Source organism: Etheostoma cragini, chromosome 12, assembly GCF_013103735.1.
Source record: "Etheostoma cragini isolate CJK2018 chromosome 12, CSU_Ecrag_1.0, whole genome shotgun sequence".
Lineage (NCBI taxonomy): Eukaryota > Metazoa > Chordata > Actinopteri > Perciformes > Percidae > Etheostoma > Etheostoma cragini.
In genome coordinates, this window is record NC_048418.1 from 7273317 (window position 1) to 7285667 (window position 12351).

Consider the following 12351-nt stretch of genomic DNA (forward strand, 5'->3'; position numbering starts at 1 on the left):
CTCTCTCTCTCACACACAAACACACACAACACAAACCCACACACAAACACACACACACACTCGCGTCAGCCATCAAATCATCCCCATTCAGAGTTGCCGTTGAGATTGGCGGGATTGACAGATAGCCATCAGAGCTTTGTGGGCTTTAATTAAACTACTGAGTGATTTCAGAAAGCCTTTGAATTTGAATGTTTGCTGACTGACTCATATCAGACACTTTTTAATTAGCCCAGTCAGCACAAGCTCCAGTTTGTGTTCTGTGGATGGAATTATAGTAAGACTAATGAAAAACCAATGAGTTTGAGTTTGAGCTTGTGTGTGTGTGTATTTAGGCTTTCTTTTCTGCAAGTGTGTGTATGCATAAAAATCTTCTTTGATTCTTATGGTGTGCTATATTCATAACTTTTTTGATGTGATTGACAGGTTCACCTATGAGATCGCTCCAGTGTTTGTGTTGATGGAACAACTGACTCTAAAGAAAATGAGAGAGATGATTGGTTGGGCCGGTGGAGAGGGAGATGGACTCTTTTCACCAGGTTGGTCTATAAATAACAGACTGAGTGTGTGTAATCGTGTGTTGAATCATTATGGTACCATGCTGCTGTTCAAGGTGCTGATGTGTCCGTCTCTCTTCAACAGGGGGCGCTATCTCCAACATGTACAGTGTGATGATGGCACGTTACAAGTATTTCCCTGAGGTCAAGACCAAGGGCATGTCTGCGGCTCCTCGCCTTGTCCTCTTCACATCTGAACATGTACGTGACACACACACACACACACACACTCTATTTTAGGTATTCCAATCAAACAAGCACTATGCTTGACTGCTTGTAGTTTGGGGCCATTGAAGGCTATTTTACTCAAGGCAATGGCTAGTTTTATGGATTCATTTAGCTTTTATCACATTTCCTTTTGTCTATAAAAAATTGCTGACAACATGACAGAAAAGCAAACTAAACCTTCAAGTTGCAGTTACCCCACAAAATCTCCACTTCATTGTTTCACACTATTATTTGAATGAAAGCTGAATGATATACTTCATGTTTGTCCCTACAGAGCCACTACTCCATTAAGAAGGCTGGAGCTGCTCTGGGTTTTGGCACTGATAATGTGATCCTGTTGAGCACAGATGAGAGGTGGGAAACTCGCTTTAGAAATTTAAAGCCACAATTAATGCAATAAATGTGTAAAATATTGTATATGCACAATGTGATGAAAAGTGGAGACTACTCCGTGGTTCTTATGTAACTTATTGTATGTAATGATAATATGATGATTAACCCTTTTTCAGGGGGAGAGTCATTCCTGCAGATCTGGAGGCCAAGATCATTGACGCTAAACAGAAGGTGAGTGTCATTGTTGCTTTTCCTTTGTTTCTCTCTTTAATTGTTGCTGCTCTTTAACCAACACTTTTGTGTGTTGGTTCTGCAGGGTTATGTGCCATTGTTTGTGAATGCCACAGCTGGTTCGACAGTGTACGGTGCATTTGACCCCATCAATGAAATCGCTGACATCTGTGAGAAGTATAACTTGTGGCTTCATGTTGATGTGAGTAGTTGACGCTGGAGCGGTTGCTGTAGTATTTTGATAGTAGTAGTTGTAATAAATGTCCTTGCCTGCATACCCTTCTGTAAAAGAGCTCTTTACTCAGGGTGCATGGGGTGGTGGACTACTGATGTCCAGGAAGCATCGCCATAAGCTTGCTGGAGTTGAGAGGTAAGTACGTGGGAACAGATGGGGAGCTCAGTATCGTTATTTAAAGAACATTTCCAGTGAAACTACCTCAGTACATGAAGACATATATTAAACTTTTCAGGGCCAACTCTGTGACGTGGAACCCTCACAAGATGATGGGCGTGCCTCTCCAGTGCTCTGCAATCCTGGTCCGAGAGAAGGTACAGTATACACACACACACACACACACTTAGTGATCACTTGCCATGGGCATAAGAGGATAAAAGGTTACTAATGTATGTACTACTTTATGTGTATCTGTAGGGAATCCTGTCAGGCTGTAACTCCATGTGTGCTGGCTACCTGTTCCAACCAGACAAACAGTACGACGTCAACTATGACACAGGGGACAAAGCAATCCAGTGTGGCCGACACGTCGACATCTTTAAGTTCTGGCTTATGTGGAAGGCCAAGGTGCTTAAGAATGTCTTCAAGCCAAATTGTCATGGTCTTCTCATAGCAGATGCTGAAGCTTTATAATTCATGTTTTCTGTTGTAATTAGTGCCTGACAGCCTTTTTTTTACCCCACAGGGCACCATAGGATTTGAGCAGCACATTGACAAGTGTTTGGACCTGTCTCAGTACCTGTACAACAAGATCAAGAACAGGGAGGGATATCAGATGGTGTTTGATGGAGTGGTAAGCTTCCCTAAGGTTTTATTCTATCAAGGTTATTTATCACTTAGGGAAATTCAATATTGTGTCCTTTTAGGGTAATTAGCTATACTGGCATTAGACCAATTTTGGGGGCAAACCAACAAAAAACTCAAAATTATAAATTGATTTTTACAAAAAGTGAATTAACATGTTAAAGCTTTGTTTGTAACTCTTCTCTGTCACATTATTTAGCTTGCTCTTTTAAGTCTACCTCCGTCTTTCTTCATTTTCTTTTTGTTTGTGTGTATGTGTGAGAGTGTGTGTGTATGTTAACTGTGTTTATTTCTTTCTGCAGCCCCAGCACACCAATGTTTGCTTCTGGTACATCCCACCAAGCCTGAGAAGCATGCCTGATGGCGAGGAGCGGCGAGAAAAACTCCACAGGGTAAGACCCTTGGCAATGACTTAACTTTTACTTCATCAACCTGCGAATTACTGATGGTCTGCGTCCATGGACTACAGATGGAAATTAGCTAATGCTACATAAGGTTCAATAAATGTATTGTACACTGTCCCTGAAAAAATATTAATTTCATATACTCCGTTGTGTCAGCTTACATGTTTAGCCTAACTTTTAATTTATACAACCAATAAACAATGTCTTCTCAAACACTATTTCTTTCAGACTCCCATTACGATGGAATTGTATCTCTAATTTTTCTCTTTTCCTACCAGGTAGCACCAAAGATCAAGGCCATGATGATGGAGTCAGGGACCACTATGGTGGGCTATCAGCCTCAGGGAAAAAATGTTAACTTCTTCCGTATGGTCGTCTCCAACCTCGCAGTCACCCAGTCTGACATCGACTTCCTCATTGATGAGATTGAGAGGCTCGGGCAAGATCTGTAGTCCTTCTCAGCATGCGCTGCTCTAGTGGCCAGAAGGCGATCCTGCAGTCTTCTATCTGTTGTCTTTCCAAGGCAAATGCCAATGAGGGGAAACATTTACAGTGCCGCAGACAGAATATTGATAGGACATGTTTTAGGTTCTTTCTATCCAGTCTATCTTTGTCTGAAGCATTCTGACTGCTTCTCCAACTGAAGGGAAGCTAGATATTAGAGAAACTTTGAGTGTGTTACTTGCTTGCCCACATGGTTCCTCCTCTATAAATATATAAGTATCTGAAGGCTCAACATCTACCAACATGCTCTAATGTATGTGTGTGCAGTGGATTCTTGTAATGTGAGCGTGTATGTGATCCAGTTTCTTGTTTAATGTAGTTTGTGGTTTAACGTGTATGTGTGTGCCTGAGTGTATGTGTGGTCAAACACTGAAAGGGAGAAAAGCACAAAAACAACAAAGTATCAGAAATCTATTCTGCTGTATCATACATTTGCTACGCAAAATTGAATTATTGGTGCTTTCCGCTGTACATATTATTCTCTCAGTCCTAAACCAGTGTAATGTGCGTGCGTGTGTGCGTAAGTGTGCATCTGCGTGTGCGTGTGTGTGTGTGTGTGCGTGCGTGTGCAGGTGTGTATCCTGTCATGTATTTTGAGCTAGCACTGTGTAATAAATAAGCTTTTCATGACCGTATGTGGACACCATACCAAGCGTGTTAAACTGAGGCATTTTGATCACCTCCAGCAACTGATCTACAGTATGCAATATTTTCCTTCATAGAACTTTATGATTAAGATTTAAAATGTCTACAGCTGTTTCAAGTCTGTGACAGCTTTTAACTTGTAAAACGCTGGCTCGTTGTTTTCATGCAATCATGTGATAATCATATGTTTATAACATTATTAAAATATGAAATAGTAAGATTATATAAGAACTAATATTTATTGCATTTCCACTGTTTGCAGATTCAGGTATTTCATTGTAAATGTATCTTTATGTGTGTTACATCGTAATGCATTTGTAAATGTATTCACAGAGACTTAAGTAAAGTGTATTTATAGTGATTTTGTCAGCCAAAGAAAGCTAATCGGGAACAGAGCAATCCATCGTCCTTCATATAGAAATTGTTATAGATTATAGGTGTTTGTAAAATGTTACCTATTGACCCTGGACTGCGATGCAATTTCTATGGTGTTTTTCTTTCTGTGATTGTAAGTCTTTTGGACCGAATGTTTTGAGATGACTGACTGGCCTTCTGATGAGATTAAGAATGAAGTCTATATAATCCTTGTCTTTTATTTTAGAGAATAGCACAAGGATGTGAGAATGTACTCTCATGAGACTGGGAAGAAAGTTTTGCCTGTCTGAATCCTAATACATTTACTGTAATATAGTATATATTAATTGTAATACATATTAGCTGTATTCTCAGTGTTATGGGAACTTAATGTGTGTATTTGCACAATGTTAACCTTTCTTTCATTCAATGTAAATGGATGTGAACTATGGCAGTATTATATAAGACTTAAGTTAATAAATGTTTATGGTATCTAGGGACCATATGTAAATGGCAGTTGTGGCAAGTGCATAAATCCTATTTAAGATAATCTGTGTGCTGTATGTGACCAGTCTTTTATTTTTGTTGTTGTTGTTGACAAAGCCAGCTGTAAGGGAACGTTTCCCAGGAGGCACTTTAACAGAACCATACCATCTATAAAAAAATAATAAAGTTTACTAAAGGGAAAAATGAGTCTGACTTATTGAAACACACACACAAATCTCTGTCTCTGAGACAAACATGTTTTCCCTGCAGCCCCACAAACAGCATTCTACAAAAATGTCACACACACACACACACACACACACACACACACACACACACACACGCGCACACACACACACACACACACACACACACACACACACACACACAAATTATTGCCTCTGCCTAATCATCATCAAGGAGGTTTTGTTTGGCCCCCAGCTGAGTGTTGGATTGGCTGTTCATCAGCGTAAAACCCTCCTCTCCCATCAGGTTTTCTTTTCCTCCCCATCTCTTTGCTCTCTTCTCCCATACATATTTACTTACTTTCCTCACATTTGACACTACCATGCTTCTCTCTTTTTTTTTAATTGCCCCCATATCTCATCTCCTCTTGCCTTTATTCACCTACAGCTAAGATGTGATTAGGCCTTAGTAGGCCAAAATGTCATAAATAAACAAAGAGACTTGTTACCTTTACATGGAGGGCATGCAGACATCAAAGGGGAAGGTGGTTGTGGAGTCAGGCCTGAGAGCTACAGTGAGATCAGCAAGGCAGATGTGATGTAATGGCACTGCCCTCTGGTGGTGGTGGTCTGTCTGCACAATCGTGCTTCAAAGGTGCAACATGGGGGTTTAAAACTTTCAAATAACACCATATTAATTATAGCCCATTAAAGATCAGCTGGATTTTTCAAAAGTTTGTCCCTCTGCCCCGTGTATGCCAGGAAATGAAAAGTATTTTATCACTGCTATTCAATACAGTGTAGCTGCTGGAATAATTTGAATGCGGTGTATGCATGAGAAGAGATTACGTAAGAGTAACTTGACTTCAACAATCTAGTACAACGTGAATTACAACAAGAATAAGCTTGGTTTTTCAACTATCCAGTTAGCAGGTTTATGAGTGTGAGTGTAAGAAAAATGTAGGCCCATATATACACATGCTGTAAATGGAGTCCTACTGATTTTGCCACTGAAGGGGTTTTAAGGACCGGCTTTGTCTGTAAAGCCAGATTGCCTAACATGGTCCCTAATGCCCAAAATGCTACAGGTGATTTTTTTACAGTTTTAATTAGCAGGCATTCAACACTGGTGCTATTGAACCAGCACAACATGACAATTGTTACAGTGAACAGTTTGCATGTTTGTTCTAATGTGGCATAATATTAGTTTATATTTAAACTTATCAATTACATAAATTATAGTGGTTTATGTGGGGTGAATTGTTATAGAAGAACTAGAGTGATTTAAAAAACAATTCAATTTAATATCAAGATTCCTACATTGTATATTAAGTATTCAAAACATGTCTGAAATAAGTAGTAAATACATCTGTGTTGATTCCGAAGCTTTGTGTCGACTCTACACGTAAAAGAAATTAGCTCTTTGAATGAATTGCAAATGTCAAAAAGGCGTTATTTCCTGCCACGTAACGGCGCATGCGCATCAGTCAGCTAACCATTCGGCTACGTGTACCCGGTGTGTGAAAGTGTTCAGGTATCGCATCTTTGCTGGTTAACAAGCTGCCATTAACACCTAAAACGCCCTAAAAGAGCGGAATTATGGGAGGTGCGCAGAGTATGGAGATACCGGGAGGAGGCTCCGAGGGCTACCACGTCCTCCGGGTGAGTTTTTAGCTTCTACTGCTTGTTGTTAGTTGTTAGCTTAGCATCGGGTCAGAGGCGGAGGATTCCCTGCTCTGTGTTGACGACAGGCCAGGCTTGACTGCTGGGAGTCTCCGTCTGAAAAGAACATGTCAAAAAATGTTGTTTGAGTTGTGTCAGAGTCACAGATCGTATCTTGTTATTTTTTTCCTTTTATGTATGCCTCTTAACTAGTTAAATATGCGTGCTAGATGCTAACCACCACTGTTAGAGTTAGCTAGCCTAAGCTACAAAGCTGCACTGAGTGACAGCTGCCAAACTGGTTTTGTCACTGCATCCGTAATTGAACACGCTCCTGTGCACTGTGCTTCTTCTCCCATGTTTAGCATAATTTGGACTAAGAAGGGTCTAGATGCAAGCTAACACTGGAGAGTTAATGTCGTCCTATTCCAAGCAGCCAAACTTGATTTATCAGTAACGTTAGCTAGCTAAATGCTCAACTGGACAACTTCACAGTTGAAGCCCCGGTCCCATCCTGCCGTGACAAAACCTCCAATTATTACCCATTTGACTGCACACGGTAATGGACATGGAGGATTTTGTTTTCCAAAAGTAGCACACTTGGAAGCCACTGAAGAACCAGCTCTCTTGTATGTTGGTTAACTAAGGTACAACCTTTTTTTCTGCTGTATAGAGTAGCTTGGATTTATTCACAAGAAATTTGTTTAATTGCAGAAAGTGACAGTGTGCAGTCCAGCAGCAGCTCAGGTTTCCTCTCATTTCTGTGCAGGTTCAAGAGAACTCGCCAGGACATCGCGCAGGACTGGAGCCTTTCTTTGACTTTATTGTCTCCATCAACAACACCAGACTGGTAAGGAAAGCTAGCAACTGGATCTGGTAGGCTCAAATACAAGTCACAAGGGACTGCATGTCTCATGGTCGCCCTTCTGCTCCTTATCCTCCACTTTTCTACAGAACAAGGACAATGACACATTGAAAGACTTGCTGAAAGCCAGTGTGGAGAAACCAGTTAAGATGCTAGTTTACTCCTCAAAGACCCTGGAGCTGCGGGAGTCTACAGTCACCCCTAGCAACCTGTGGGGGGGCCAGGGCTTGCTTGGTGTCTCCATTCGTTTCTGCAGCTTTGAGGGAGCCAATGAGAATGTTTGGCATGTACTGGTAAGTAACCCCAAAGTCTAGTCAGTATTTTATTGTTTTATGTGGTACAATTTTACTTTACTTATTCTCCCCCTCTATTTTTCCCAGGAAGTGGAGCCTAATTCCCCGGCAGCCCTCGCTGGCTTGCGGCCGCACACTGACTACATCATCGGAGCCGACACTGTTATGAATGAGGTAGTTTATCAGCACTTTGGGTCCTTGCAACTGTCAATCCTGCACATTCTCCACCTGATAATGGTAATGATGGTGATTGTGTGTCTCCTAATTTTATCCTTCCCCGCAACTTTATGCAGTCAGAGGACCTGTTCTCTCTGATAGAGAGCCATGAGGGGAAAGGCCTGAAGCTCTATGTGTACAACACAGACACCGATAACTGCAGAGAGGTGATCATCACCCCCAACAGTGCCTGGGGAGGAGAGGGCAGGTAAATCACAGACTTGTTGTTTCAAGTTCTCTATAGTATGTAACGTACTGTATCTGTACTGTCCAACTTTACAGATGTTTTACGAGGAAAGAAATGTGTTCAACACATTTGGTAGAGCTTAGTTTGTTTTTGTTAGTAAACTGAGTTTTTTTTTTCAAAGGTCCCAAGCCATGACAATTTCACTTTGAGTTGACTATTTTTAACATTAATATGCGTTCCCATTGCCTGCCTATGGTCTCCCAGTGGCTTGAAATGGCGATAGGTGTAAACCGAGCTCTGGGTATTCTGCTCAGCCTCTGAGAAAATGAAGGATGAGATGGGCTGATCTGGAACCTTGCACCTTATGAGGTCATAAGGGGCAATGTTACCTCCCCTTTCTCTGCTTGCTTTGCCCGCCCATAGAATTTGCCATACACATACATTTAAGTTATTTTTTGCATCTGGCACAAGAACATGACATCACCCTTTAATCCCGCCCACAGAGTCCTGATTTCCCAACACACCAGGGGGAAATGGCCACCAATATGTACACCTCCAAGTCTAGTTGAATCGCTGACAAACTCATGGGCAGCGATTCAGTGCTGTGAAACCAGGCTAATTTCAAATGTTTGAATGGAAATCTTTAGGTTTGTCAGTTGGATTGAACTTTTTTTTTCTTCCCCTTTTTCCAGCCTTGGATGTGGGATTGGCTATGGATACCTCCACAGGATTCCCACTAGGCCGTTTGAGGAGGGGAAGAAGTTAAGCTTCCCTGGACACTCTCCCAGTGAGCCCGTCAGTCCGCTGAAGGATGGATTCACTGAGGTCAGGACACACTCACATATATACTCACACACTGTGTGTGTGTGTGTGTATTACGTATGCAACAAAGCAGACAGAAAGACAGCAAGCAATGTTACTCGTTACAGTCAATTGCACGTTTGGATGTATGTGACCTTGTCTGTTTGACAGCTGTATTTTTTTTCTCTCGCTCTATTTCTTGTCTCTATTTCTTGTCTCTATTTCTTTTTTAACGTCTTCAGGTCCAGCTTTCAGCAGTGTCCCCTCCTCCTACTGCACCCGCTGTCTCTACGGGCCTTGAAGAAACACTGTCGGGCCTGTCGATCAGCACGGCTCCACCCTCCATGCCCAGGGAACTGCAGACAGGTATCTCTGTTCTTACTCTCTTTCTTTCACACACATTCATGTACTCCACCAACCCATCCGTCATGTTTATTATATGACAGGGCCATCATTGGAAAAAAAAATAAACCCCGTCAGTCATTGTGTCTTCACTCTATAGATTTTAATGTGTTATTTGTGTCTTCCTCCCCTTCCAGGTTTGCCCACAGTTCCTCTGCTCCCCTCCTCCACCAGCCTCAGCCCCGCCCTCAGCCCACTCAGTCCACTGAATCCCGCCACGACAGGTTTCAACCCCGCCACCACGCTACCAGGTGAGTAATATCTCAAATGTACTCATTCAAAACCCACATCATTCATTTACCCACATCATCAGTCTGCTGAGTCACCAAACATTTGGAAAATCCAGTGGGTGACAGACACACTTCAGCTCTTTCTCTACATTTTTGTATGAGTGTGTATAGATACGTATATATGGAAAATTGTGTGGACAAGCCCCAACATTCAGTAAACATTATTTCTTGTTAAATTTAAGCAGCTTTGACCTCCCTAAACAAAGCCTATGAGTTCCTATAAAACTACTATCATAACAACACCAACACCTTTCCATTTGTTTATTCTGGTTATTGCTTATGTTGCCATAAACTGTCAGCTGTCTGAGTTCCCACCTTCTCTTTTGCCTACTTTGTTCTGGGTTTTTCCTATTTTTCTCTTCCAAAGTGGCTACACTGCAGTAACGTAACATGACTGGAATGTAAGTGCACTGGCACTTTTAAATAGAGCTGCAAAGATGTAGTAATTAATTGATTAGTTGTCAACAATGAAATTAATCCCCAACTATTTTGATAATTAATTCATCGGTTTGAGTTTATTTGTATGGAGAAACAAGTACAGATTCTCTGATTCCAGCTTCTTAACTGTGAATATTTTCTAGTTTCTTCACTCCAGTAAGCTGAATGTTTGTTTGAATTGTGGACTAAACAAGACATTTGAGTCATCTTTACTTTGAAAAACACTGGATATTTTTCCCTATTTTCAGATTTTTCTGACCAAGCAACTATTCATTTAACAAAGAAAATAATCAACAGATATGGACAATGAAAATAATCATTATTTGCAGCCTTCCTTTTAAAAACAAATGACGCACAATGATAGCGCACCCTCATATGACATTGTGTGTGTGTGTGTGTGTGTGTGTGTGTGTGTGTGTGTGTGTGTGTGTGTGTATATATGTGTGTGTTTGTAGGGTTGATGTCCCTCCCCGGTGGCTTACCTCCGCTCCCCAACTTGCCTAACCTCAACCTGCCACTCCCAGACCTTAGTGCCGTGTCACTAGCAGGCACCTTACCAGTAGGAACTGCAGGTAAATAAAGCACAGAAAACAAGCTGAGATACAGGCAAATATTTTCACTGGCATTTGTGACATTTTGGGAATTTGACTTTATTGTCCTGGATCTGTATGTCTGTCTCTAAAGTAGCTGACTCAGACAAACTGGGTAATATGGTACATCACCTCAGGATATAGTTTCAGGGTTTCCGTTGGGGCTTTTAATAAGTCTAAAATTTCAAAATGTTAGGCCTTTTTAAAAAGTGTTAAATTAGCTGAAGTATTGTGTTCTAGGTTTTAAAGAGTTTTAAACGGGTCTTAATTTTCCTACATCCATGCAACACTACCTCATATCATTTTGCTGTATTATGACTACAGAGGAGACCAACATATACATTTTATATCAGCCAATCAGCTTCCATGTTATTGACGCAAGTCTCTGTCGGATTGTTCTCAGGCCTAAATCTGATTTTATTCTTCAGCTGTTGGTAAGTCCAAGTTTAGTGACACTTGGCTTGAAAAAGTTGAATTCAGAGCTTAGTTGATACATTTAAATAATGAATGTCTTAAAAAAAATAAAAGGTCTTGAAAAGTCTTAAATTTGACTTGTTAAAACCTGCAGAAACCGCTTCTGTCACTGTGTGATTGGTTATGTCGCTGTCAGTCCGCTGCTCCATTGGTTCTTTAGTTCCAACGAAGCAGGTCGCAGTTACGTGTCAGTTAAACTTTTCATCTCCGAAGTGACGTTGTCCTAAATTAAAAGATACTTTCTTGTTAATAGGCGTGTGTGTCCGTGTCGGCCGCTGTCCATTTCTTAAGCTTCTAAAGAAATGGAAGCTTAAGAAATGGACAGTACATTTTTGGACTACTTTTTTTTTTTAAAGGGTGTGGGCCCGTGAGCACCCACAGAGGAAAACATGAATCGGTGGCTATGATGCTACATGACAGGTTCGTGGATGCAAAACTGAATACATTGTGTTTGAACCCAGGTCAATTGGAGATTATAGTTACGTTGCCATACAATGCCAGGTCATAAGGTCACATTAAAAATATACTTCTAAGTATACGCTTATGAATTCTGTGAGGAGGTACAGGGTCCCTTTTTGTGTAAGCACAATCGTTACAAACATTTGTTTGTCCTGATTAACGGGAAGACATCCCGAAGGGTAGTGAGGCACTCCCGTAACTGCAGATCTTCTCCGATCGTGTGTTTGCTTGTAATTTATGTACTTCGGTGTGTTTTGAGATTTATGTCCTTTTTGTATTTTTTTCAGTTCTTTACGGAGTGGATGGCTTTGGGACTAAACTGTTTTTATCTCAGGCTAATGTTTGTGTTCCTATTTTGTGTTTTATGATGATGATTGGTTTTTATGCTCCCACACCCCTTAAAGGAATACTTCACCCTCAAAATGATCATTTGTACATCCACTACTACCTGTTACCTTGGGGTTTAAAAGAAAAATAGTTTTTCTTGTACATCTCCACGTTGAACGAAGAATCTAAAAGAAACGTGGGGGCATGCCAGAAAAACACATATTTCTTTGGATGTGGATCTTTTTTTTACCTACCTATTCAAGGAAACACGGGTTGAGTAATTGATATACATGTGATCACTTTGAGCAGTATTCTTTGATCCAAGACAATGTTTATTCTATGAGACAACAAAGTAACCGTAACCTCTCCCATATCCCCAAATCA

The 12351-nt window shown here is 40.9% G+C and overlaps 2 protein-coding genes across 3 annotated transcripts in view; both read left to right on the top strand.

Annotated features, from left to right (window-relative positions):
• Positions 1–4976, top strand: part of LOC117954888 (glutamate decarboxylase 1-like) — a 15656-nt gene extending 10680 nt beyond the window's left edge. For both annotated transcript variants that reach the window (XM_034888994.1, XM_034888995.1), the window contains 11 exons: positions 424–536; positions 640–755; positions 1057–1136; positions 1292–1346; positions 1432–1548; positions 1652–1716; positions 1817–1895; positions 1999–2148; positions 2267–2374; positions 2688–2777; positions 3068–4976. In XM_034888994.1, coding sequence (XP_034744885.1) covers positions 424–536; positions 640–755; positions 1057–1136; positions 1292–1346; positions 1432–1548; positions 1652–1716; positions 1817–1895; positions 1999–2148; positions 2267–2374; positions 2688–2777; positions 3068–3241 — 1147 coding nt within the window. In that variant the 3' untranslated portion in view covers positions 3242–4976. The remainder of the gene's footprint in view (positions 1–423; positions 537–639; positions 756–1056; positions 1137–1291; positions 1347–1431; positions 1549–1651; positions 1717–1816; positions 1896–1998; positions 2149–2266; positions 2375–2687; positions 2778–3067) is intronic.
• A 1452-nt stretch (positions 4977–6428) lies between these two features.
• On the top strand, positions 6429–10878 carry LOC117954889 (Golgi reassembly-stacking protein 2-like). The gene is made up of 9 exons (XM_034888996.1): positions 6429–6625; positions 7395–7475; positions 7580–7783; positions 7871–7957; positions 8077–8207; positions 8879–9011; positions 9230–9353; positions 9527–9640; positions 10573–10878. The coding sequence occupies exons 1-9, from the start codon at positions 6563–6565 to the stop codon at positions 10695–10697; spliced, it is 1062 nt and encodes a 353-aa protein (XP_034744887.1). The 5' UTR covers positions 6429–6562; the 3' UTR covers positions 10698–10878.
• Positions 10879–12351: the final 1473 nt, after the last annotated feature.